The 27,469-nt window shown below is 44.8% G+C and overlaps 1 protein-coding gene across 4 annotated transcripts in view; it reads left to right on the forward strand.

Annotated features, from left to right (window-relative positions):
- Nucleotides 1–27,469, forward strand: part of FLNB (filamin B) — an 86,771-nt gene that overhangs the window by 47,580 nt on the left and 11,722 nt on the right. For 3 of the 4 annotated variants that reach the window (XM_039734097.1, XM_039734096.1, XM_039734099.1), the window contains 29 exons: nt 602–799; nt 2,491–2,628; nt 3,753–3,879; nt 4,415–4,551; nt 5,036–5,229; nt 5,549–5,662; nt 6,165–6,308; nt 6,646–6,769; nt 7,008–7,168; nt 7,720–7,810; nt 8,054–8,223; nt 10,263–10,380; nt 11,083–11,345; nt 11,996–12,593; nt 12,804–12,977; nt 13,356–13,518; nt 13,904–14,064; nt 14,735–14,902; nt 16,195–16,318; nt 16,579–16,735; nt 18,307–18,496; nt 20,305–20,552; nt 22,307–22,381; nt 23,085–23,187; nt 24,055–24,195; nt 25,716–25,844; nt 26,298–26,471; nt 26,625–26,783; nt 27,149–27,352. In XM_039734097.1, coding sequence (XP_039590031.1) covers nt 602–799; nt 2,491–2,628; nt 3,753–3,879; nt 4,415–4,551; nt 5,036–5,229; nt 5,549–5,662; nt 6,165–6,308; nt 6,646–6,769; nt 7,008–7,168; nt 7,720–7,810; nt 8,054–8,223; nt 10,263–10,380; nt 11,083–11,345; nt 11,996–12,593; nt 12,804–12,977; nt 13,356–13,518; nt 13,904–14,064; nt 14,735–14,902; nt 16,195–16,318; nt 16,579–16,735; nt 18,307–18,496; nt 20,305–20,552; nt 22,307–22,381; nt 23,085–23,187; nt 24,055–24,195; nt 25,716–25,844; nt 26,298–26,471; nt 26,625–26,783; nt 27,149–27,352 — 4,947 coding nt within the window. The remainder of the gene's footprint in view (nt 1–601; nt 800–2,490; nt 2,629–3,752; nt 3,880–4,414; nt 4,552–5,035; nt 5,230–5,548; nt 5,663–6,164; nt 6,309–6,645; nt 6,770–7,007; nt 7,169–7,719; nt 7,811–8,053; nt 8,224–10,262; nt 10,381–11,082; nt 11,346–11,995; nt 12,594–12,803; nt 12,978–13,355; nt 13,519–13,903; nt 14,065–14,734; nt 14,903–16,194; nt 16,319–16,578; nt 16,736–18,306; nt 18,497–20,304; nt 20,553–22,306; nt 22,382–23,084; nt 23,188–24,054; nt 24,196–25,715; nt 25,845–26,297; nt 26,472–26,624; nt 26,784–27,148; nt 27,353–27,469) is intronic. The other variant, XM_039734098.1, reaches the window with a different exon arrangement.

Here is a 27,469-nt window from a genome sequence, read left to right on the forward strand (position 1 = left end):
TAAATGTGGTTATAGTAAGGCAAGTATTATGTTCAGCCTCTAATTGGGAGGAGGGAGTGGTCTGAATCATGTAAAGACATGTCTGGCCTCTGAAACTGTATAGAAAACTGTTTTTGTTGTATGATGAGTTGAATAAGATGTGAGAGGAGCAGGTGTCTGAGCAAAAGTGAATATATATAGTCCAGCAGAGAGGATCCTTGTCAGACCAGCATTCACTTGTCCAATCTCTTAATCTAAACCACTTCAAAGCTTGAGAGATTGAACTGACTGATAAAGCTGTGGGCTGATCTGCGATAGAGGTGTACAGGGTGGTGTCCATGGGGTAACCAGGCTGTATGTATATTCAGTACTATGTTGTGAAACCCTGTGGCTGGAGCAGCAGAGCCCCTGTCAGTTTGACTTCATGGAATGCCACCACGCTGTCTTGCCCACTCCCTGCTCAAATGTTGATTGCTGTCAGCAAAAGCTGAAAGCAGAGGCTATGCCTAGAACTGGCAGCAGAGGATGGCTGGCTGAGCCCAGACAGCTGGTGGTAGTCTGAAACAGGGGGCCTGTTGCTGCTGGGGAAGCCAAGGCTCAGCTGGGCTTGTTTCCTTTGCAGGTGCTGGTGTGGGTGATGTGATTGTGGAAGTGGAGGATCCTCAGGGAAGGAACCTTGCTGAAGTTGTAGTGGAAGACAAAGGCAACCAGGTCTACCGTTGCACCTACAAACCTGTTCAAGCTGGTCCTCACATTGTCAAAGTGACTTTTGCTGGGGAGGCAATTCCCAAAACTCCTTGCACTGTTCTCGTTGGAGAGGGTATGTTTTTTAAAAATGCATATAAATGTAGATGGACACTTTTCTCCTCGGATGTGATCACAGAATATGCTTGGATCATGCCTTTTATATTCTCTGTACCTTTCAACATCTTGGTCCTGTTTCAGTGGGTCACCTGAGTACTCTCAGGGTAAACCAGTGCTCTCTAACAGTAATATGGCTTTTGTTGCTAGTTTCCTTTCTGCCTAGACTTACAAATGTTAAGCTGCCCTTTGAATTTTTTTGAGTAATTTACCCAGCTGTGCAGTGTCTTGCTGTTTTCCACCCTTGTTCCTCAAATGACTATATTTGCTGTTTTCCTCCTTAACGGACACCTAATTTGCTTTCTGTTCCATCCTTACGTGCTCCTATGCTTTTAGATCTCTGCTCATCTCTCCTGAGCTACCCTCCATTTGTGGAATTTTGGACTTCACTGCTAATGGCTTCATAGTTGGTAAGAGGTGTGCAGGATGCTCCGTCATGTTTGCTCTTTGTAAGCTTCTAGCCTGCAGCTTGTCCCAGCCAAAGGATTTTTGGTTTTGTTGGGGTTGGGGAGGAAAGTTGCAAGCGAACTGAAGCTTTGTGTGACCCAGTCAGTGAAACTGGCTTAACCACAAGCTGCCTGACGCAGCTGTGTAAGTGCCCTGCAAGCTGCTCCCACTCCACATCAGCCACGCTCCTGTGTGTTCCCACTGAGCTTTCAGAGCTGGCAGATGGCACCCAGTCCCCACTCACACCGTCCGGTGTAGGACACGGGGCGATGTTGGCTGCTGCAGGGGTGAGGGGAAAACCTGTAAGCTGTTGTATAATGAGTGAAAACCTAACAAGCTGCTTGGCAGACTTGTGCTCCTGCTGTAAGCACAGCATGCTTGAGGAAAATGCGTGTTTGGTTTACAGTGCTGGGACGCTGTGGTTGTTTGTAAGTCTCTTCAAACCTCTCAGGTCTTTGGCGTTGAAAACCTCATGACAGCTGGGATTGTGTAATGAAAACTGTTCCTAAGTGTGCAGAATTTTTGTAGCCGCTCTGCAGGCCCAGAGAAGTGCTCGGAGTAAAGAGGTCAAGATAAGCCTAAGCCATGTGTAACCCTCCTGCCCCACCCTGCTTCAGTCTGCAGAGGGCTTGGTGACTTTGCTTCTGTGAAAGTGTGAGCTGTGACAAACGGGGGGGTTTGATGCGACATCTTTTAATGAAGCACAGGCAAAACTCAGCTTTGCTAATAGCAGTTATCCCAGTCATGTGCTTCTGAAAGACCAGCAGAATAATACTGTTCACTGGGGCTTATCTGCAAAAGGGACACTTCACCCTACACTGCAGTCGGCCTCAATGCGAAAGGCGTCGGGAAGGTTGTGTCTGTGGCAAATATCTCTATGTGATAGCTGTGTAAAAGTCTTGTATTGATAAGTGGCACTGAATTGGAAAGCAGAAGGGCTTCAGTGTTTGCAATCATTCTAAAAAATGGTCTTGAACAAGGACAGTGTTGCCTGACAGCACTGACTGCTACTGCCTAAAAGCCAGGGGGCATAGACAGCAGCCAGGCAGACTCACGTCTGTCTGCCTTAGTGCTATAACCTTCTGCTGAAAGCTAAGCTGTGGTTACCCTGAGTCAACGTTAAACTGAAGGTTGTCCCAGGCTGGCTAGGCTACCTGTATGTTGAGATCAGAGACAGTAGTAATGCCTGAAGTTCCTTTGCAGCCTGCAACCCCAACGCGTGTCGTGCCACTGGTCGAGGTCTGCAGCCCAAGGGCGTCCGTATCAGGGAGACGGCCGACTTCAAGGTTGATACGAGAGCAGCAGGGAGTGGAGATCTTGGAGTGACTATAAAGGGACCAAGTGAGTGCTGGGGTGAATCTGTGCTGTGCATGTGTTTTGGAGAAGGGGGAGGAGCAGAGCTGGGAAAAGGAAGAGCAGGAAAGAGATGGTGTCCTCATGAGATCTGTATAAAAAGCCAGATTTCAGAATGGTTTATCAATACTTTGTGTCTGTTGAGGAGATTTTGATCTGCAGGGCTGGGTAAGATTAAATGTTTTTAGGTCTTTCCATTTTAATGCATCAGTTAGCAAAACTGAGAAAATCCATGCGCGTGCCTGCTGTGGCCTCCAAGCTTTATGGGTACACATTGCATCTTCATCCAATCTTTGGAAGCAAGTCACACACCATGGTCTCTGGCATGATGGAAATCCTGCTCTCATAAAGCTGGGAATGGCTCAGAGCAGTATTCCTGGTGCCACTAGCTGTTTGGGCACACAAATAGAGGAGGAAAGGAACCCATAGGCTAACAGAGACCATCTCTGAGGATCCATCCCCAGGTCCCTTGGTCCTGAGCCCTGGATGTGGCCCCATGCCTGGGAGGGTGGGAGCACAGGGGCTGCTGGCTCAAGCGGCCGCCAGCAGCAGTCCCTGTGTGGTACTCTGAGCCCGCCACCTCCCCCCACCTCTGGCAGCATTCAAAGGTGCATTGTATTGCCTTCACCTCCTCCACACACACAGAGCTCTGACTGTGTGGCTTCGTGAGGCTGGGGGGAAAAAAAGCAACAGACATATCAATGTAAATTTCAGCGTATTAAGCTTTTCTTCCTAAATTCTTCATCTTGAAGAAAATGAAAAGTAGGCATTCCCTGCATACTTGTGGTTACAAAGTCTGACAAATGTTAAGCTTTTTTGTTTTAACATATGACACGCATCATACTGCAGACTAAGAAAATAAAACACAAGGGAACTTATTAAGTCTGGTAACTTAAAATACTTTCTGCTGTATTTCTTCTGGAAGTGTTTGCTGTCTTTGTCCTAGAGGGCAGCTAGAACTAACTTCCCTTATAACCTGACCTTTTTTTTTTTCTGGTGGAAGAAATTTATTCTTGCAAGCTAAAATAAATACTAGAAAACATGAACTTGTCTGAGTAATTGAAAGCAGGATGGAAACCGTTAAGTTCAATGCTGAATTGATCTTTCAACAGAGGGCTTGGAGGAGCTGGTGAAACAAAAAGGCTTTATGGATGGTATATATACATTTGAATATTATCCAGCCACACCAGGGAAGTACGTTGTCACAATTACATGGGGTGGGCAAAACATCCCAAAAAGGTGAGTCAAAAGTAGCCTTTTGGGCATTTTTATATCCTTCAGTGGGTTGTGTAGTTGGTAGGCTTTTAAAGCAACACTGACCTTTGCAGAAACACTGGTGGGACAACTTAGTGGCAAATTGTTGTTGTAACTTTTTATTTTTGACAGCCTGGTTTTGGGCTGCAGCAGCTTGACAAAGCTCTGAAGGGTGATTTGCATCAGTCTTTCTAACGCAAAATCATGAATAAAAAACCTAATAAAACATGGTGGATCATGCAGCTTGGACTTTGCTGTAAGATTTTGAAGTGCTCTATTATTTCACTGTCCACAGCTATAGCAAGCAGAGCAAGTGTTTGACACTCAGAATTTGTGGTGGAAGATGGTGATGGGTTGGATGATATCTCTGCTAGAAGGACACTGCTGAGCACTCTGCCACCACATGATACCATCTGTTAATTGGGAAAATTCAATGTAGAGCCTTATTAAAATGCCTGGGGAAAAACATAAATGCTGTATGTCTGCATTTCTAATGCCATGCTTTGTTTTTCTCTGGTAGCCCCTTTGAAGTTCAGGTGGGTCATGAAGCAGGTCCTCAGAAAGTGCGAGCCTGGGGGCCAGGACTGCATGAGGGAGTTGTGGGCAAGTCTGCTGACTTTGTGGTCGAGTCCATTGGCACAGAAGTTGGCTCTCTTGGTATGTTACTTGACTTTGTTTCCCTGAAATATTTGTATCTTGCAAGGCTAGCAGCAAACTCATGAGAAACAACAGGTTTCCCAACAGTAAAAAACCATGTCTGTAACACATTGTGGTCTAAACACTAACATCTATCAGAGTATCAAAGGCATGTCCTAGAGACAGGAGTGTGTGTGATGGAGAGTGTTAATCTGTGGTTTTGTGGGATGAGATCCAGAAGGGAATGATGGATGTTGTGGTCTAAACACTAACATCTTATCAAAGTATTAAAGGCATGTCCTAGAGACAGGAGTGTGTGTGATGGAGAGTGTTAATCTGTGGTTTTGTGGGATGAGATCCAGAAGGGAATGATGGATGTATTATCTCCTGTATTGCTGAAGAGGGGTAGCTGAGAGATCAGGCATGTTTAAGGCTAACAAAAAGCTATTTGTGGGAGTGGTGTTAAATTAGCGGCCACCACAAACCTAACTTGTTCCTTTTTCAGGCTTTGCAATAGAAGGCCCTTCTCAGGCTAAAATTGAGTGTGATGACAAGAACGATGGCTCATGTGATGTGAAATATTGGCCCAAAGAGCCTGGTGAATATGCTGTGCACATCATGTGTGATGATGAGGACATAAAAGACAGCCCTTACATGGCCTTCATTCGACCGGCTTCAGGAGACTTCAACGCAGATAAGGTGAGGCACAGGAGTTCAGCCATGGCACAGCGTGTCTTGGACGTAACTACAGTAGGGATGTTTATAAAGGATTCTGGTAGCAGACTCTTAAGCTGCCTCTGCTTAAAGCTCTGAATTTGCCAAGATATTACCCAGCCAGATATTCCCCAGCTTTTTCGAATAACACTGTTGTGGTTTTGATTTAATGTAATGAAAACTTACTGAAGTAGTATCACATGCTCCATGGGGTTTGTGGAAGGAGCAGGTCTTCATACATAAATCACTTACTTTTGTTTCTCTTTCTGAACTGCAAACTAATATTCTTGAGGTGCTCTTTTAGGTGAAGGCTTATGGCCCAGGCTTGGAGAGGACTGGCTGTATAGTGAACAATCCTGCTGAGTTCACTGTTGAAACCAAGGATGCTGGGAAAGCACCTCTGAAGATGTATGCACAGGTAAAAACCCAAAGGCAGCTGTGTGAAACTGCAGCAAAAGAACTTTAATGCTGTTTAGAAAAATGCCTTAAGTATTCCTACTCACTTACCACTTAATTCTGGGCATTTGTAATTCAGTCAAAGCTCTGTGCTTTGATCTGTGTAATGTAGTCAGGCAGCAACTGAAGACAAAGTGACTGCTCTGAAGTATATGAAGTACATGGCATTGCTTCCTTACTTGGAAGCAAAGCAAGGTGTAATTTCCTTGAGTTGTCATTTGGAAGCACTGAAGTGTCTCTGAGCTTGTGAATTTTCTGTGTGTTGTAGGATGGTGTATGAATGAGCAAGTGTTAGATGAAGAAGACTTGCAGGAGTGTAAATTGCATGTTTCTTCAGTATTTCTGAACTGCAGTTCTGGGAAAAAAGAAAAAACCTTGCACATTTTGGAGCAGTCTTGGGCTGTTTAAACTATGCAAACATTTTTCAAGTGCCTGAACCTTCTGCTTGTATTACTGCTTTTTAGGATGGAGAAGGAAACCCTATTGATATCCAGATAAAGAGCAAGCCTGATGGTGTGTTTGCCTGCTCCTATGTGCCAGTTAAACCAATCAAACATACAATTTCTGTTGTCTGGGGAGGAGCCAATGTGCCCAATAGCCCATTTAGGGTAAGTACAGAGATAATAGTTCTTAGTTCTAGCCAAACAGGACATTAGTGCTCACAACTACTTGTTAATAGAACTAGGATGATAAAACCTTTCTGTGAACATCAAGGATGTGTGCCCTTCTACTTCATTTTTTTAGAACCCTATCCACTTGTATAAATCTTTCTGTTTTCACAAGCTCATGTCGTGGTTTCCTATCAGCCCAGCTGCAGCCTGAGCGATTTGGGGCCATTCATTTGTGTCTGTTATCCTATAGCTCCTCTCCAAGCAATGCTCTGACTTGGCTGTGATCTCAAATGCGACAGAGATGTGTGATTCTGACCCTTGTGGATTTGTGTAGGTCCTTATAGGTCAAGGGAGTCATCCTCAGAAAGTCAAAGTGTTTGGACCTGGTGTGGAGAGAACTGGCCTGAAGGCAAGTGAGCCGACCCACTTCACTGTGGACTGCACAGATGCAGGAGAAGGTAAAAGCAGGCTGGGCTATTCTGTGGTATCAGATTCACAGGTCATGCAAGGAGGGGATAATGTACTGTTCCATGCTGGTTTTCCTTATTTAGTGGAAAAACCTTGATAAGCAGAACTTGTGATCTGATCTGTTACATTAGTTAACATGGTGACTCGGCTAGAAGTGGGAACGGTCTGGCTGTTTGGCTGGCAGTGTCTGTGCTGTCCAGTAGCAAAACCTCCACTTGCTTTTCCTAGGTGATGTCAGTGTTGGAATTAAGTGTGATGCTCGTGTGGTCAGCAGTGAGGAAGAGGACATAGATTTTGACATCATCCACAATGCTAATGATACATTCACAGTGAAATACTCACCACCTGCTGCCGGGCGCTACACTATTAAAGTGCTTTTTGCAGGAGAGGTTTGTAATCTTCATTTTGCAACATCATTCTTCTGATGTTTTGAGAATCTGTTTATCTGTTCTTTGATCACCATGCATGTACCAGTTCACAGCTGTCTCTTTCCACATCAGCTCACATGCACTTGGTTTGGTCAGTGTTTCTTTGGCAATGTAAAAAATGGAAACTTCTTTCATAATACTTGCATGTATGCAAGTGAGAGGAGTTGGTTTGGGACACTGAAGTTTGTGTAATGTGTTGGACTGGCATAATGAATGTGGTCTCCATGGTGGGGCAAGGTTGCCTTCTTAAAGGTAAAAAACCTAAGTGGCTTTTCAATGAAGATGGGGGGAAAACTCTTCCTTAAAAATAAAAAGCAGAGAGACACAAACTTCCAGCTGCTAACTTTGCCCTGTATTTTGAGTTATACTAGTCAGTTAGGCAATGTTTAAGTGAGGTAAAATTTTACTCAAGATGCTGGAATTAGAACAGAATTATCTTGAAACTATTATCTGTTTAATTCTGGCTAGTGAAGAGTGACCTGGTTAATTTTGGAGTTGTGTTTCTGTTGCAGGAAATTCCTGCCAGCCCATTCAGAGTTAAGGTGGACCCCTCACACGATGCCAGCAAAGTGAAAGCTGAAGGACCTGGGCTGAACAAAACTGGTGAGAGCTGGGTTCATATAGTGTCACCAATACTGGATCATGAGGAGCTGTTGCAGGATGGTCACAGCCGGCTGGGCATTGCTGGGATGCAGCAGCAGGGTGGGGTGTGGGGTGTCAGGCAGTTGCAAACAATGTCTTTCCCATAATATTTTGCTTGGCTGGGCTTTGTTGGTACTTAATACTTCTTGAGGAGAGTTTCTCTGTGTCAGCTGTGTGTAAATTAGAATTAACATTTTTCTTCAGGTGTGGAAAGTGGCAAACCGACACACTTCACAGTGTTCACCAAGGGAGCTGGAAAAGCACCACTGGATGTGCAGTTCAGCAGCTCAGTGCCAGGAGAGGCAGTGATGGATCTGGATATCATTGACAACTATGACTATTCCCACACTATTAAGTACACACCCATACAGCAGGTATGTCCGACTCCTTGGTACAGGAGTGAACAGCTCGTGTTGCTGTAGTGCAGTGACCTCCCTCCCTAGTGCCTGTGCACAGAGGAAGAAAAAGCAGGAAAAACTTGTCAGGGTCTCTTGTTCCCCAGGATCCCTAATGCCGGCAGTACAGTGGGAGTTGGAAAGCACTAATGCAGTTTTTCTGGTGTAGTTATTGATAGCTTGCCACTGTTTGCTTTTCTATGGCAAGGAGAGATACTGACACAGTAGCACACAGCTTACATCATCATTCCATACCTTATCAGTTGAAGAAGAAAGGTGACAAACCCTCCCAGACTCCACAGTGGAGCTGACTGCTGTCCCAGCTGCCGCAGTCCTGCAGAGCTGAGGTTGTGATGTGCTGCCTGTCAGCAGGCTGCTGGTGTCAAAGGAGCTGGAGTGCAAACCAGAGCAGGGACAAAAAGAAGAGTTTGGGTGATGCTGCAAGTGATGGAGTTGGTGCCTTTCTAGCAACACCATTAAAGAGCTGAAAGTGTGAGATCCTCATAGCTAGAAGTATTTTTCCTTACACTGTACTTGTATGTTTGTAAAGGGCCACTAAACACCAGAATGCACAAATCTCGTATTTCTGAGGATGTAGGTGCTCTGGTGCTGAGGTGAAAGTGCTTTGCTACTCTTGTTCTCCTGAACAACCCAATGTACTACTAGGTCATCTGCCCCAGCTTCCTTGAATGGAGCTATGTAAAAGTGAACTGATAAGGAAAACTGCAGTACTATTTAACTGATAATGCTGGTTCAGAATTCTTGGAAGCACTGTAGAGCTAGCGTTTGTTTTTTGATAAAGCAGTTGCATGATCTCAGGATGTGGCTGGCGTGCCTGTTTGGAGAGGCTTTGGCTTGTTTAGTCGGGGTTGGTATGCAGAAGGGAGGACTCCTCTGTACTCCATGCATTCCTGAGCAGGACCAGATTTCTGTGCTTCACCTGAAAATCACTGGTGAAACAAGCCAGGATGCCCAAACCAGGTTTTCCACTTGGGTCTTCCATCTGGAGAAGTACCATGGGTCATGGAAGTGCCATGGAAGGGCTTACAGGAGATGCTTGCAGATAGCAGTGGCAGGAGAGCAGTGGTTAAGAGATGAAAATAGACTGCTCAGTTATTAGAGTGGCCTTGTTGTACCTCCATGCTGTGAGCACAAAGGTATTTCCTGGACCCTGTCCTTCTCAGGTTCCTAAGCAGTAGCTTATGAATGAGGCTGTGGACTCCTCAGAGCCAGGGGAAGGATGGAGTAGGTAGTTAAATTCCTGAGGGGCAGCGTCAGTTGCGGAGCAGCCTTGGTTTAATGCTGCTTGTTTGGTCTTATCTATCTCGTGGTGTTGCTACAGCTACCCGTGTGAGTGTTTTCTAAAAACAACCAAAAATAATCGTGGAAGCTATTCACTAGCTTGCATGAAACAACCATGATTATTTCACTTGGGAGCAGGACTGGCCAAGAGTGAAAAGTAAGCAAACAGCGAATATAGCTAAAATATGGACTGTGGTAGGAGAGAATAAAAGGAACACACATCATGGGCTGGAGCTTGCCGTGGCTGTGCAGCGTTCCAGCCAAAACACACAAGAGCATTAATCTTTCTGACTTGTAGAGCTTAAACCCCTGGTATTTCAGATACTATAATAATATGGCCTCTTTGCAGTCTTAGCTTTGGCCTCTCCATGTGGTGGAAGGGGATACCTGGTCTGGAGCAGTGGGACATTCATTCAGCTGTCGGGTCTGAGCGCCAGTGGGGGTGGGATCCAGCCTGAGCTGGAGGCTTTGCCAGGCAGCTTGAATATAGTCCAATTAAATGTTGGAAACAACTGTCTTTTTTGCTCTTCCTGTGTTAAATAAAAACTGTTTAGTACTTTGAAGGTCTGCAGTGGTGTGAGCTTTAGTGTCCATAAACCAGTAAGTTTGGCTATGGCCAGATAAAATAGATTAGTTGATGTGGTTATGTTCTGCTTGGGTGTTGGTGTGTCTGTGTGAAGTGGGGAACTGAGCTAACATGTAAATTCTCCAACTAGGGTCCAATGAAGGTTTTGGTGACTTACGGTGGTGATCCTATCCCTAAAAGCCCTTTCACAGTGGGCGTTGCTGCTCCTCTAGACCTAAGCAAAGTTATAGTCAATGGACTCGAAAACAGTAAGTACCTGTGGGCTTGGAAGCCTCTGAAGGGTCTCTGGAGTTTGGGTGATAGCCAACATGTCCTGCTGGAACAGGAGCAGGCAAAACAATATCCTTTTTAACTTGCTACAGCTGGGGATCAACCAGCTCCAACTTTATAATTTGCCCACGCTTATTTAGGTGGTCCTCTTGAAGGCTGAATTTCAATTGAGCAGATTTTTTTTCTTTTTTGCTAAGATTACATAGTAATGTGGAGAAAACATGTGTTTGGGGTTTGGTAGTTTGTGGTGAGCAGAGCTGGATGCTTCACCAGACTGAGCATTCAGTGATGAAATCTGTTTCCCTGAGGGCTAGATGGCTGTTCAGATGTATCAAACTCTTACAGTGCACAGTGTCATTCATACAGTCTTTTTGTTTTCCAAAAGTGGAAGAACTTAAGCCTGTGAAATATTGTTGCTTTCCTGAAATGAGCCTCTGATACTGTCAGACCACACCTTACAGGCTTGTTTTCCCCTGTAGCTTTGTAATGTCAATTAACCAAAGCATTTGGTTTGTTGGGGTTTTTTTTGTTGTTTGGCTTGGGAGGGTTTTTTGCCTGCAGAGGAATGCAGACGGGGTAGGGCTCTGCCAGTACCTGCTCCCTCAGTGATCTGTGCATGGGAGATTCCTTGGACTGCTGTCTGATGTTAAGTAATGTAATATGGGTTTTGTCTTTTTCAGGAGTGGAAGTAGGGAAGGATCAGGAATTTGTAATTGATACCAAAGGAGCTGGTGGGCAAGGTAAACTGGAGGTTAATATTTCCAGTCCTATGAGGAAAGCTGTGCCATGTCTGGTGGAACCAGTTCTGGGTAAGGAGTGCAGCACTGCAAAATACATCCCACGGGAAGAAGGACTGTATGTGGTGGATGTGAGTTATGATGGCAACCCAATCCCAGGGAGCCCCTACACTGTGGAGGCCACGTTACCTCCAGACCCTTCCAAGGTAAGTGAACAGTATGGGGCTGTAACAGCAACTGATACCTGAAAACTGAATTGTGGGCTATTGCATGAGACTTGGCTTGGTCTTGGCCAAAACATAGCCAGTAACATCCTTACTCAGAGTACTCAGTGATTCTTTTTGCAGCCTCTATGACTTGTAGAATTCATTCCTGTAACACTGTATTTGAAAAAAATGTTGAACTAATAAAAAATAAGGCAAATATCCTGCATAATACAGCAAATTTAGGTGTTGCTCCTAATTTAATAGAAGTCTGTCTGATAAGCATCTCTGATGTATTAAGATGCTGTTTTTCTAAGGAAGTGTATTTCAAGAAAAACATGTGTAAAGCCTTAAAATATTTTAACATTTACACCTCTTATTTCCCATGTATAAAATATATGGGAAATAATCTCCCCATAGCTGTATAAAAACAGCTATGGGGAGATTATAAATATTCTTGCCTAGAAACCTCATTGGAGGAGAAGTACCAGCTTTCCAGTAAAAATGTAGGGCTGAGTGGCAAAAGAGACAGTGCCTCCTGTGTATTTTAAGAGCCTGTTAGTCAAGTCCCACATACAAGCAAATCTAACTAGGAAGTCTTCTGGCAAAAACATGGAAAAGGTCATGTAGCTCAACTTCGTATTCTCTTTTAGGTAAAAGCTCATGGTCCAGGTCTTCGAGGGGGCCTTGTTGGAAAACCAGCCCAATTTACAATAGATACCAAAGGAGCAGGAACTGGAGGTTTGGGTTTGACAGTGGAAGGCCCGTGTGAGGCTAAAATTGAATGTTCGGACAATGGCGATGGAACCTGCTCTGTCTCCTACCTGCCTACGAAGCCTGGAGAATATTTTGTAAACATCCTCTTTGAAGAAGTTCACATTCCTGGTTCGCCCTTTAAGGCAGATATAGAAATGCCATTTGATGTCTCTAAAGTCATTGCCACAGGCCCAGGTCTGGAGCGTGGTAAAGTAGGCGAGGCAGGGCTGCTGAATGTCGACTGCACGGAAGCGGGTCCCGGGGAGCTGCGGGTGGACATGGTGTCAGACACTGGTTCCAAAGCCGAGGTCCAGATCGATGACAACAAAGATGGGACCTATGTCGTTACCTACGTGCCCCTCTCAGCTGGCATGTACACAATCAAGATGAGATACGGAGGAGAGCAAGTGCCTAAATTCCCAGCTCGGGTCAAAGTGGAGCCAGCTGTGGACACAAGCAGAGTTAAAGTGTTTGGGCCAGGAGTCGAAGGAAAAGGTGAGACTAACTGTTATCAGAATTTTTAGGATTTGCAGTCCTTTCCGTGAATTCCGAGTGTTGAAAGTTGTAAAATGTTTCCATGGTGATCCTTGGACAGACAGGAGTCTCATGTTCCCAAACAAGCTGTTTATCAAATGCTTCACCAAATGTTTTGCTGTTGGAATATATTGCACTTCTTGAAGTGACTCTTCAAAACATTTCCTGTAGATGTCTTCCGAGAAGCTACAACTGAGTTCACTGTGGATGCTCGACCTCTAACGAAGGCCGGTGGTGACCACATCAGGACACAGATCACGAGCCCATCTGGCTCCCCCACAGACTGTCTCATCCAAGACAACGCGGATGGAACATACTCAGTGGAGTACACGCCATTTGAAAAGGGTAACCTCGGGGCTTGTTTTCTTTCACTTGGAAGGGGAAAACCAAGAGCAAGCAGCTCTTCTGCCACTTTCATTTGGCAAACCCCTGAGGTCTGCCAGTAACTTGTTGGCATCTTTGCAAGAGGTCTGCCAGCAGAGGAGCTAATTCTGCAGGAAGTAGCTCTTTTTTAACTTGAAGAACTGGCTTTTATGGTAACTTGTCTTTAGAAGATCAGTTTGTAGATGGAATCTCAGTTACACAATACTAGTGAAGTCTTGTGAAATGCAAGAAGAAACTCTTATCCATATACTGACATTGAAGTCTGTAGCATCTTGTAGAGTTATGTTAAGTCATGAGCACTTTTAGGGAATTCAGGAGATGTTTGCCTCTTTTTAACAGGTCCACACACAGTCAGCGTGACCTATGATAGTGTGCCTGTGCCAAACAGTCCCTTCAGAGTGAATGTCACAGAGGGCTGCCATCCATCACGTGTGAAGGCACAAGGACCTGGACTTACAGAAGCTTTCACAAATCAGCCCAATGCCTTTTCAGTTGTCACCAGGTGATGGGACCTGTTTGATCTTGAAGGAATATCTGAGGGGGGAGGAGCATAGTGGTGTGTGCAATGCAGGATGCTAAACTCAGTACAAATATTTTTAAAAAGGCCAAGCCATGTCCAGCCGATGACTGTGGGTGCTACCTCATCATCTACTCTGCTCTGCAAACATTCAATATGAGGGATTGATAGTTACTGAGGAGAAAATTCTAGGAAAATTTGAGTGAGGCACTGCTGAACAGCTTTGCATGGCAGCACATGCTGAAGGCTGGACATTGGAAGTCAGGATACCACATTTCCAAAAAGGATGAAAATGCAGCCAGAGCGTGTGAAGGCTACAAAGCTGCTTTAGAAGCAGTTGATTCTAACAATGTGTGTTTCTGTCTTGCAGAGGAGCAGGAATTGGTGGCCTTGGAATAACTGTTGAAGGACCTTCAGAATCTAAAATTAGCTGTAAAGATAACAAAGATGGGAGCTGCAGTGCCGAGTATATTCCTTATGTTCCAGGAGATTATGATGTTAACATCACATATGGGGGAGAGCATATTCCTGGTAAGAGCTCTTGCTCAGTTGCTTTCAGTAGAGGGATGAAGTCAAACTATGGACTCAGAGTTCTCAGTTGGCTGCATCTCCCTTCTGCTGTGGGATGTTGATGTGATTTTGGCTTTCTGCTCTTCCTCAGAATTCAGGCAGAAAAGGCAGTGACATTTGCTCAAATGGGTACAGATGAGTGGAACAGGAAAAGGGACACTAACCCTTGACAAATAACTTGTATTATATACAAGTGGTGTGTAATACTTTAGGTTATGAAAATAGCCCTTTGGTCTGTTGATGCATTAAAGATCTTGTTCTGCAGTAAGAGGGGATGTTTCCTGTTGTTCCCATTCTCTTTGTTGCCATACTGAACACAGTAAGATATAAGGAAATGTATTGCCTCCGTGATGCTTCATTTGCACTTCTGGTTTCTTTCATGTTTGTTTTTTCCCTGAGGTGTGAGAAGTAGATAGGTCACAGATGGTTGACACCAATTCTGTGAAACTGTAGAAGCACCATCATTACACTCCTGGCTTTTGCAGAAGCAAAGGGATAGTGTGGAGGCTGTGGGGCTGTAAGTCCTGCCCGCAACAGAGGGATAGTCATAAAAGAGCCTAAGGAGAGGTAGAGAAAAAACCTTTTGTTTGTTAAGCTTGTGGTGTTTAACATTTACTGTGTCAACTTCCAGGCAGTCCTTTCAAGGTTCCTGTGAAGGATGTTGTGGATCCCAGCAAGGTGAAGATAGCAGGACCAGGTCTGGGTACAGCTGTTCGAGCCAAAATCCCCCAGTCCTTCACTGTAGACACCAGCAAGGCAGGAATAGCCCCTCTTGAAGTGGTGGTGACAGGACCCAGAGGTAAGAACCAAAGTATTCCATCTGGCTGTGCCTGTATCTGTGTTTGGGCAGGTAACATGGTCCTGGCCCTGCTTGCAAAGGTGGCAATGCCACTTGAATGAGCATTTCCCTCTGCTCCTGTTCATCTGTTGTGTGCCCCTTGGCAGCTGACCCAGTCATGCTGTGGCAGAGAGCTGTGTCCCAGGTAGTTGGTCCCCAGAGAACAGCAAGGCCCTTCAAGTGATAGCATTAATGGTGTTTGCATTAACCTAGAGAGCCGTGTCTCAGTGGCACAGAATCTTGTCAGTGAGCAGCTGTTGGCTGCAAGTCTCACCTTGCTGGGAGGTGAGAGCTGCCCCCCCCACTGGAGAGTCAGTCTTGCTGTGCAGGTGCCCTGCAGGTAACACTTCTTTAATTCTAGCGGATGAGACGGATTCCCAGGGATGGCGCTCCCCATTGAAAGCCATTTCGGATTTCTTTAAAGGTGCTCCAAAGGGTGACACTGAGACAGGTTTGAACTCTCACTAACTACTGGCAGTTTTGGTTCTTGGAAATCCGGTTGGCAGCAGCAAGAATCATCTGCAGGAGGGAATGGGAACCAACGGTGTTGCTTTTAGGCTGTGCATGGCAGCTATATACATTTCTTTTGTGCTTGCTTTACTACTAATCCTTTCTGTGTTTTAAAGCCAACTTGTAATTGTAGACTGCTTTGTGTGTTGATCTGAACTGATATGTCATATAATCTCTTGTAGATTTAGCTTAATGCAAATTGAAGTAATTGATCCTGCTTTCTTAGGTCTTTGGCAGCTTGCAGGGTGTTCTTGCCTAGGCAGCAAGCCTGCCTTTCTAAACACCTGATTGTGAAAGACTCAGCTGCTAAATGCTATACACCAACTGGCTTTAGAGCTCAATTCTGTGCAGTGAATCCCAGTAATATGAAGTAATCTTGCAAATGACTGTTCAGACAATTATAAGCATTACTTATTTTCTGTCTTGAAAGATCGTCAATACACCTTTAGCAATTGCTCTTGACCTAGACTGTACCAAAAGGCAGATCTTTCTCCAGTATTTTCATGCTAGGTTTTATTTACAGCAAGAAGATGGGAGCCCAGAGAGCAGTGGATAAAAAAAATCTATCTCAAGTCAATGGCTTTGAATATAAAATAAGGGAAACTGATCATTGATCCATGCCTGTTGCTTTCATTTAAAAAAAAAATTGAAATTTGTTATGAGCAGTCCGTCTTGTAGCTTTGTGCAGAAAATTACTGTATTTTAATAGCATATCTGAGAAAAAAAATGTATTACTTTTTTAGGAGTTGTGGGACCTGTTAATGTGGTAGACAATGGAGATGGCACCCACACAGTGGTGTACACCCCTATGCAGGAGGGACCCTACATGATCACTGTCAAATATGCTGATGAAGAGATTCCTCGAAGGTAAGATGATAAGAGAAACTTTGGAGAACTGAAGATTTAACAATCTAATGGTGTTCTCCCAGCACATAAGCACCATTTATGGACTGGCTGTGGTCCTTTTTATTTAACTAGTGCAGTTCCTTGTGTGAGTTTGGGGTTCAGTGGTGTTTTGAGCCCACTGCACCTGCAGCAGGCAGTGTAAGAGGGCTGTATAGCATGTACTGCAGCAGCTATCAGCCACTGACTTGGGAAGAGGGAAAATAATGGGTTGCTCTTTTAAGTCCCTTCAAGGTGAAGGTGCTTCCTACGTACGATGCCAGTAAAGTGACAGCGAGTGGCCCAGGGCTCAGTTCCTATGGCATTCTAGCCAGCCTGCCTGTGGAGTTTGCTGTGGATGCTAAGGATGCTGGGCAGGGACTTCTGGCTGTACAGATCACGGTAAGTAAACAAAAGCAAGCAGGACAGGAAACATGTTTTCTAGGTGAGCATGAGTCTCTCCTTTCAGAAATGTCCACAGCTTTATCCTAACATACCCAGTGTCCTGGAGACTGGGCTGCTGACTGGACACGAAGGTCTGGTGCAGGAAAGTCTTGCACCCTGCATTTGTGAAGCTCTTGAGAGTGCTTTTGTGAAACTTCTGTCTTAAAGTCATCAGATGTGCTCTGTTTGGGTCTTGCCTAACTTTACACTCTGCAAATGCCCAAAATGAGATAAGTAATTTCTCCTAAGATTATGAAAATACTGGCAATTGAAATGGAGGCAGTCTTCCAGCAGTGTTCAGCCAAGGCCATGAGATAACAGCCACTCTGAGCATCATGTTATGATAAATTACCACACACATCTCCCTCAAGCTTGCCAGAAGTCACAAGCTGCTTAAGGAGATACTGCAGGAATGTTTTGATTTATCTTTGTTACTACTCTTTCAGAAGTTTCTGGTGTATGGACTCTGTGGCCTCAGCAAAAAGGTGTCTGGTTAGTGGACCATAAAGCACATAGCTGAGCTCTGGCATGCCTAGGTCATGGTATGCCTGGTTGTACTTGCCCTTCTGCATTCTTGCTCTTGTCCTGTCTCAATGCCTGCTCAGGTGCACCAAAGCAGTTGCCATTAATTCTGGTGTGCAAGCGTGCCCTTAAAGGTTCCAGAATGCTTATCAGGGCTCCTAGCCTGGCTGGGGCTTTGAAGATCAAGTTCCACAAGACCTCTCTGGTAGAAGTGCATTAGGTGATCCTTCTGGTAGGCATTTGTTTGCTTCTTATTCTGAGCTGTTGAATATCAAATGTTTCACAAGCCTGCCTGAAAGAAGTAATCTCGTGCTGTACCTAAAATCTCAAGTCCTTTGCAGCTTATACTGTACCCCAGGTAGCATTAAGTCAAAATACAAAATTGAGTCAACATGTGATTCCCTGTAAGCAGGCTTGGAAGACTTTCTAAAATGCTTTGTGCTTTGCAGCTGATGAGAAATGGTAGTTGAAGGGGCTGCATAGACCTGCTTTTAACTCTGGACTTTGCAGTGTGCCAGCAGCTGGATGCCTCATGCAGGAGGGCTGACAGCAGACTCCAGTAATGCTTCCCCCTGCCCTCAGACCTTTCAGGGAGCAGCTGCCCAAAGCTACCCCGTGCTTACTCAGGACAGAGCTGCACAGTTTGTGCCTCAGGGAACAGGAAAGTGTTCTTCGTTTCCAACAGCAGTATGACAGTGAAGCCTGAACTTCTTACAGTTAATATAAAGTTAATTAAAATGGCTTGCTGGTCTTATAAGCATTCTCATATCAACCAAAGTGTAGTTAATAATAGTAAACTGACTGTTTTATAGTGGTCTGATATCTTTCTGCTCCTAATACTCTGGTTTTGTTACGAAGCCATTGAGCAAAATATCTTTAAACTTCAAAAAGCTGCAGTTCTGTATCTATTTGAGACCACCTAAGTGTAATTGTGAAGAGATTTGATGCCCAGCTAAGGAAATGCAAAACCTTCATAGTGCTTAAATCTTCTGATTTGCATTCCTCAGGACCAAGAGGGCAAACCCAAGAGAGTGGACATTCATGACAACAAGGATGGCACTTACACAGTCACCTATGTCCCTGACAAAACGGGCCGCTACACGATTGGTGTGAAGTATGGTGGAGATGACATCCCGGCCTCTCCCTACAGGATCCGGGCCTCTCCAGCTGGGGATGCCAGCAAGTGTTTGGCCACAGGTCAGTGTTCAACTCCTCTCTTTGCTGTTGCTTGTTCTGGGTGTAAAGCTGCCTTCTGAGCATGGTACAGTAGATGTGATGGGTGTAGAAGATTTGCTTGAGACTTGTGTAGTCTGGCTGCTCTTACAGAAGGGGTGTTCCTAAAGATAAGGAAGTGTCCACCCTGTGGGTGAGCAGGGATCTCTTGCAGCCTCTAGCAAAATCTGTCAGACTGCCTGGGCTGTTATAAACAGCCAGATGCAACTTTCTGATGCTTATTTTGGCATCAACAAATCTAGCTGAGAACTTAAGTGAGGTTGATTTAAAAATAACACGGGTGTGTGTCCACTGCATCTTGTTCCTTGCACAGTGAGCATTCCAAGAAGCTTTTCATTGCAAGCTACAACAGAATTAATTCTGAGAATGTAAACAGCTGGTCATGTGCAAAGCTTATTCAGGCTAGGTGTTATTAATGGAGGTTTCTGCTGCTTTTCTGTGTGGTCAAGATTGGCCTTGGTCTGAATAGGATTTTGGGAAGGAGAGAGCCTAAAGATAAGACATTATTATGACTCAAAAAATTGTTGCTTTGGTGTAGGGCTCTCCAGATTTTTTGCTGCAAGAGCACACAGGTTTTAAGGACAGATGTTCATCATGTGGCTTTGGGCTGGTCACTGGCATGCTCCCACCTCCCAGGAGGCTGTGGCAGCGAGCAGAAGTAACAGGAACTAGTTATAAGAATGCCACTGAACATTAAGTCCCTTGATTGTAGAATAAATAAATAAAGTAGGCAAGGCCAAATTGAACAGGGTAACTTAATCTGTTGTTGTAGACCTGTGAGAGTGTGTGGGCATTGTGCTGGACCTGGGCATTGTGCAGTTAGAGTGCACCTGAAGCCTGTCCATGAGCTGGCTGCTATCAGGTTGTTGTAAACAGAAATTCATTCCTGACATAATGGAAATAAAAAAGAGATATCATCAAAAAAAGAAGAGATATCATCAAAATTTGTTTAAAAGATTCCTTAATGTGTAAATCTGATACTCTTTGAAGTAACTCAAATCACTAACTATTGAAAGTAACTGAGATGGAGATTACTGCCAGATGCCAGCTAAAATTTCCCATTTCCAAGAAGTGCTTCTGATTCAGTGCTGTAAAGCTGAAATGCAATCACTGTAGGAGTAAGTGCTGGAATACTGCCAATGTATTAAACCAGCAGGTTCATTGCCAGTTGAAAATGAGCCACTTACCTGGTAACAAGTGAGGGTCAGAAGCAGGAGTATTCAATAGGTCCTACTGCAAATAAGACATAATAGTTCTGATTTAAACACAGTGTTCTTCAAGCTAGATCTGATTGCTACAATTTTGGCATTGTTGCATGATGTTCTTTTTTTGGGATGTGTGGCAGAACAGTGGAAAATTGTATGTGGGTAATGGTGGAGAAAGTGTGCCCTTTTATAGCTGCTTACACAGGGAGGTTATGTTAAAGCAGTGCAGCCCAGTTGCTGGCAGAAGAAAGAGCCTTTGGCTCTGCATAAAGAAGTAGGATAAGAGTATGGGTTAAGGCATTGCTTTCTTCAAACTTAGCTTTTTTCTTCCCTTTTCCCATCCCTCTCTGATGATTGCAGAGGAGGAAGAGAGCTGGTAGCCAGCTTTAGCATACCACTGTGCTGACCAGTTTTACAAATGCCCCTTGTTGTACATCTGCTTCCAAAACCACATCTGTGGCTCCTTGGGACCAGTGTCTTGGTGCCATGCTCCCCAGGCACCTCACAGACAATCTGCCTGGGAAAACTGTCCTGTGAATGCTTCCTGTAACTAAAATTGCCTTGTAGGTCCTGGAATTGCACCCACTGTGAAGACTGGTGAGGAGGTTGGTTTTGTGGTGGACGCCAAATCAGCAGGGAAGGGAAAAGTGACGTGTACCGTCCTCACGCCAGATGGGACAGAAGCTGAAGCAGATGTTGTTGAAAATGAGGATGGGACTTATGATATCTTCTACACCGCTGCCAAACCAGGAACCTACGTGATTTATGTCCGCTTTGGTGGGGTGGACATTCCCAACAGTCCTTTCACCGTCATGGTAAGCCACTTCTGCTCCAGAAGTACCTCCCACTCAGATCCCTGCTGCAGTCTTTTGTTTAGTAATAGGTTAACTCTGTGTGTAAATGTTCAGATATTTATTAGGCTAGCAGGAGCTAATGAATCCTTGTTCCTTGCAGAGCTTATTTTGAGCAGGCAAAATGGTTAAGTGAAGTGGGATAGAAACCACCAGAGGATGAAGACTTGGCTTTTCGAAGAAATTTGTTTTTCATTTCCTGCCCATGTAGTTCTTTTCCTAAATGATGTAAGGGTGGTTGTAGTTAGCTTCTACAACTAATTATGTTGGCCATTGTCAGATACAGTGCTCTGCCTCCTCTGTCTCTCACTTTTTATTAGGATGATCCCAAAATAAGGAATGGTCTGCTGACAGATCCCAGGGAAAGCAGACTGTTAGCTCACACTTAAAAATTATTTGTAATTGCTACTTAAACTGTTATAGCCAAATTTTCCTTCCTTCTAATTATCTTCCTTCCTAAGTGCAGTACTCCACATTTAGCAAACAAGACCCCAGTCCCCTGAGAAGCACACTAGGTGCCTCTCAGGGCTCACAGAAGCCCTTCTTGTGAAGAACATCTCTCTGTGTTGGCAAAACAATTCTCAGTCTTGTAATCTCAGCCCAAGCAGCCTCTGGTTCATCTCTGTCCCTGAAATCAAGGACTGTACTTGCACTGAGTCCAGATGGAGCTTGGGGGCAAGTCCCTGGGGTCCACAACTCTGGCTCTTCCTACCTGTCATCCTGGCAGATTGCTACGGGTGTCTGAAGATTTCCTTGAGAGAAATTACTCCCTTGGTCACTGCTCAAGGTTCACCACAGGAAATGCCTCTCGAGGTCAGGGAGCCCAATCCTGGCCAGCCAAAATTCCCACTTCCTAGCTGACTGATACATTATGTGTTTGACTTGGGTGTCTCAGCTGGGGACAGAGAACACTGAAACAGCAACATTTCTGTTTTGCATTGGTTTTCTCAGTGGAGTCCACCCATGCAGAAGTTTCCAGTGGGTTGTTTCATTAGGGTGGTTTGCAGTGGTGTAAATGGGCAGGAGGGGCTGAGATGGCTGAGTCTGGGGGAGCTGCCTGCGTGGGTGTCAGTGCCAACCACTCATGTTGGGTTAATGGGGGAGATGGGAATTTGCAAGTCATGCTCTTGGCACACCTGGTGAGAAGAGCGGCTGTGCCACAGGAAAACACATTTGGTGTCTTGACGACGCAGTCCCAGCTATGAATCAGAAGAAAGGCTTTGCTGCTGTGGCTGGACGTGGGCTGGGTCATTCACCCAAGTGCATGAACTGGAGCAGCCTTCCCACAGCAGCCAGCTCCCCTGCCTCCCAGCTGGCATGTCGTGCTGCACAGCACTCAGGGACTCTCATCTTAGGTTTAAACCTTTCCCTTCCTTCACTGCATCAGTCCCATAAAAAAGCAATTCTGATATTCAATTCCACCAGTGTTCAGGCACAGCTTTCCACTTCCCTCCCAAGCATGCAACAATGGCATGTACTGGCTTTGTCCCTTTGCTGTGCCACTGGTGCTTCCTCCAGTGCGTGTGGATAAGGGCAGTTTCCCACATTCCCTGACTGGATCCAGGTCTTTGCTATGGCAAGAGGACTGGGAGGGCTACACAGTGGTGGGAGGAAGCTGTTGAACTGGAAGGAGCAGTGTTCTGAGCTATGGAAGGTAGGAATGCCTTCATGCCAGAATAGCATCTAATAACAACTAACCTGCCTCTACCCCTGCCCAGGCTGTAGATGCAGATGATGTCTCCGCACAGTCACAGGAGCCAGTGGGTGCTTCTCCCCCCGGATTCCGCCCTTGGGTACAATTTTTACATTTTTCAGCTCCCCATCTGTGTTCCATTTCAGATGACAGCCTGCTTCTTGGGATTGCTTGATCGCTCTGGTCATTGTGTTCATTCTTTCTGTTTCATCAATTGTTCTTGGGATCCAGACCTTGTTTTTTCTTCGCTGCTTGAAGGGAGTCTCCAAATAAACTCATGTAAACATGAAGAGGATCATTGCACCCACAGCTTCCACTTCTGAAATGTCTGCTGTTGGCAAAAGCACCCTGAGTGCACTGCTTTGTTTTCCCAGTAAAATCACAGTGTCTTGAGTTCAGAGTCGCATTGTGAAACTTGTTTCTTTTGTCCATGTTGTGTTGCAATCATTCTGCCCCATTTAAAAATCACTTTCTCTTCCAGGCCTTAAGCAACTAAATCCTTTCAGATGGAGCCACTTTGGGTCTTGTGTGCACTACATTGTCTTCCATCCCTTTGTGTTCCATTTTTATCTCTTCCTTTTTTCCAGCATGTCTTCCATCGCGCCGTGTTTGATTTGCTCTGCTCTGTGGTGTGGTGTTGTAAAGGAGAGCTTGGCCGGACACTGCTCTGGTGGAGCCCAGTCCTTGGCTGGCTGCAATAATCACTGCACACTCTCTTCTGCTTGTGCTTGCAGTGGAATTGCTCAGTGATCATTTGGCTCTACCAGCCCTTTTGAAGTGACCCATCTTTTTGCTTGCTTTAGGTTACAGAAGAAGCTTATGTCCCCGTTGGAGACATGAACGGCATGGGGTTCAGGCCCTTTGATATGGTTATCCCATTTGCTGTAAGGAAAGGAGAAATAACAGGTACCTGGAGTGCCCCTCAGGGAGATTCGTGCTTTTTGTTAGTGTGTTTATCCATTTGCAGTAACAGACTGGGTGGTCTAGACCACAGTGTGTGTGGGAGGTTTGTATCCTGCCAGCAATATAGCTGTTTAATTTCACATGGAGTGGCACCCGCTGAGGATGAGTAGGATATCCCCCTTCAATGGTTTGAGTTAAGTGAGGGGATTCTTGGTGTGTTGCTGTGGCCTTAGTGCTAGGCTGTGAGCTATAGGGCCTATTAATGCTTTTTCCCTTCTGGAGCAGCTACATGCATCTCTGGTAAACTCCATTATTTCTTTTCTGCGGATGCTATAAAGCAGTTAATTCTGCATTCCTGTTACACATACCTTCTCCAAAGCAGGTGATCCCTCTTCTACAGGTCTGGCAGCTGAGAGCATTGCTCCAGTAGCCCCCTGGTTGCACTAAGCTCCTACACACAAGGTCTTTAGCTTAGCAATCCCAACCCAAGCCCTGGCCTGTCTCAGCTTGAAGGAATAAACTTTCCTTTTCAAAAGTGCAGCAGAAGAGGGAGCATCTTGCTATGAGGTAGATCAGTACTTTTTATGCAGCTTGCTGTGAAAAGCTCTGTGGCTGCAGCAAACAGCTCTGCCTGTAGAGTTTGTAAGGTCACAGGACTGTTTGCCAGATGTCTACCACTGCCTTGTATTCATGTAGCTTAAGTAGAAAACATGTCTGGTTAGTGTTCCCATTAGTCTCCTATTTGTGCCTGTGGGTAAGGAATTTAACAATTGAAAATGCTTGTTTAAAATGGCTAGACAATTCTCTGTGGGTGGGAGAGGGGAAGCAGGCAGCTTCTCCTTCTGTAACTCCCATGGTGGCCTTTTGTAGGTGAAGTACACATGCCCTCTGGAAAGATGGATACACCAGATATCGTGGATAATAAAGATGGCACAGTAACAGTGAAATATGCTCCTACTGAGGTTGGGCTGCATGAAATGCACATAAAATACATGGGAAATCACATCCCAGGTAAGTCTGACAAAGCAGGTGATGCAAATCTGGGTGCAGGGTGCTGCTGATGCATCTGCTCCCTGGTGAGGTTCTGTAGCTAAGTCATACATGCTGTGGAAAGATCTGCCCAGGATATTTTCCCATTCAGCAGCCCTTTCTCTGCAAACAGTCCAGAGAGAGCTAAAGCAAAGGAGTAAGTGCCAGTACATGTGAGCTTCCATTGTGGTTTAATAGTACCAGCCAGGCTTAAAATGGATTTTGGTTTTGAGGAAACTAGCTTTTGTGGCATTTTATTATGAAGAAGAAACATACAATTTTCTAACTACTAGTTTTTCAGGTTGAAATTTACTGCCATGGTGCTCAACAAAACTACTGGTTACAGTGTGTGTTTATCCTTAAAACTGCATTGGCAAAAAATCTCAAATCTGTGGGGAGAATTGATTGGTTGAAATACTATAGTTACTCTTTCCATCTGATTGCAATAAAATAAAACACACATGCATATTATGCTGTAATCTTTCTTTCTTCCTGGCTGCTTCTTAACAAACAGAAACCACTGCATTTCATTCCATTTCTCTTTTGTCCTTGCTTCACCAGCTCCCCAGTGGAAGCAGTGCATTGCCTGGCTGCCCTGTGGTTCTCCAGCCATGCTGGCTTTGGGGACTGGGCAGAAAGGGGCAGACCTGAAGAGGGATGTGTAGATATGAGACAAGAGACCTTCAGCACTGCCTGAGAGGGACTGCTGGTTCTGTTTGTACAGAAACACAGCACAACTTAGGCTGAAGTGGGGAGCTCAGTGATGTGATGGGTGGTGCTGCTTCAGTCTCTTCAGCACTTTATGGATGTAGCACCCCCGTAGGTGCAGACCTGTCTGCTGTATTGGCTCTCTGAGACCATTACCCTGTGCTGGGATAGAAAGATGATGTGCCACAATGTTTCTTTCTGGAAGGTTGTCATGAATCAAACCTTTTACTGTCTCAGCTGCAAAATCTATCTTTGGACTGCAGAGCTATCTGTGCCTTTTTTTGAATCCACTGTTGGTTGTTAGTGACTGTACTTTTTGTTCTTGTGCACCAGCTTAGCTAATCTGAGGCTGGCAAATACATTTTTGGATACCCTTCAAATTTGCTAGTTCAGGTTCATTGAGTCAGACAATGTGCTGTGCTAGTTCCTAATTCTGGGCTACCAAAATTCAGAATCAGTGCCTGAACTGAAAGCCTGCTTCTGAGTCATCTTCTGATTTAATGAGCTAAAAATAAACTTGCAGTGAACAAAATGAATTGCAACATCATTTAAGCTTATCTCTGGTAACTAGAGTAACACTTACTCTTCCATGACTGAATGTGGCACAAATTGTGGAAAAGTGTCTTTTGAGGATAGAAACGGAGGCTTATTTGGTTTTTAAGTGCATTACAGTCACAGTAAGGTTTTTCGGATACCACGTAATAAGAAGGGCATTCAGGAACAGGGGTATCAGTTCTTGTAGTCCAGACCACTCGTCCTTACATGTGCTCCTGTTTGGGTTTTTTCCCCTTTAGAGAGCCCTCTGCAGTTCTATGTCAATTACCCCAACAGTGGCAGTGTGTCTGCTTATGGGCCTGGCCTCATTTATGGGATTGCGAATAAACCAGCAACTTTCACCATTGTCACAGAAGATGCAGGAGAGGGTAAGTCAGTCCTTTAAACCCATCCTACCTTAAACAAGGAACTTCTTGGTAGTGTAAAGCACTTTGGCTTTTATTTACATTCATCTGTCCAGCTATGAATCTCTGTGGTGTGACACAAATGACTTATGCAATATCAGTGAAAACTGGTTTATTACACCTTCCTGAGAGCAGTAGATGTACCCTGTGGTACTGGGTGCAAATTATTTGTTCAATTAAAAATAAACTGAAAGCAGCTTAAATCTAGGGGATGATGACTGGATGTGGAATCACTGTTTGGTAAATCTAAAGACTGGATAGAACTGTGGCCTTAGTGGGTTGGTCTGAGCTGGTTTTGCTGCTGTCCTTTGAAAACACACATTTTAGGCTCCATTTTTAGTACCAGGTACTGGATATTTCTCTTTGGACCTGGTGTTCACAAAGATTTACAGAAGTGCCACTCTACTTCTTTCCTAGGTGGGCTGGACTTGGCTATTGAAGGACCTTCAAAAGCAGAGATCAGTTGCATTGATAACAAGGATGGGACATGCACAGTCACATACCTGCCTACTCTACCTGGGAACTACAGCATCCTGGTAAAATACAATGACAAACACATTCCAGGCAGTCCATTCACAGCCAAGATCACAGGTATAAAGTTTAAACTTCTGGAAGCACTTCATATTAAAAATTAACCTCTGATACCATGGGGAACCTGGTTTGTGGCAGGAATTTGAAGTCCTCTGACTTGTTCTGCACTTAACCTTGTAATGTTTTGTGACTCATTTCTCTTTATGTATTCAGATGATAACAGAAGACGTTCTCAGGTTAAGCTTGGTTCTGCTGCTGACTTCATGTTGGATATCAATGAGACTGATCTCAGTCTCCTAACAGCCAGCATTAAAGCCCCATCTGGTCGTGATGAGCCTTGTCTTCTGAAGAGGCTGCCCAATAACCACATTGGTAAGATCTGACAGATTACTGTGATAGTCTTTACTCCAGTTTGTTTTGCTTTGTAAAATGACTGACTTCTGTGCTCCTTCCCAGAAGAGTGTTGTTGAACCAAGTGGTTCAAAGTGTTTGCTACAGTTGACCAAAGACAGAAAAGTATGAAGAGTGGCCTCTTGTCTTAGCTTGCATGTGATGTGCCAGGTTGCAGTTGAAGTGGGTTTTGTCAGCATATAGGAATGGCCTTGTGGTTCACTTGAGAGCAACATCAGTAAAGACTGCTCTTCCAGTATTTCATTTCTTGGTGTGATTAAGGCATTTAAATCAAGTATAACACAAATAAAAACTGAATTAATTTCTCACATTTCTCTGCTTTGTAGGCATCTCATTCATTCCACGGGAAGTAGGAGAACATCTGGTTAGCATCAAGAAAAATGGGAGCCATGTACCAAACAGCCCTGTGACAATCATGGTGGTCCAGTCTGAGATCGGGGATGCCAGACGGGCAAGAGTTTTTGGACGTGGCTTGGTAGAAGGACGAACCTTTGAAATGTGTGACTTCATTGTAGACACAAGAGATGCTGGTTAGTTCCCTCAGGGTCCATGAGATGCTGTGAGATATGTATTGACTGTACACAGAGCACTGCCTCCCTCAGCATGCACCCACCAGGTCACAAGCTGCAAAGCAGCAGCTGCCATTA

Source organism: Passer montanus, unplaced genomic scaffold (genome assembly GCF_014805655.1).
Source record: "Passer montanus isolate IOZ18808 unplaced genomic scaffold, ASM1480565v1 scaffold9, whole genome shotgun sequence".
In the NCBI taxonomy this organism is placed as follows: Eukaryota; Metazoa; Chordata; class Aves; order Passeriformes; family Passeridae; genus Passer; species Passer montanus.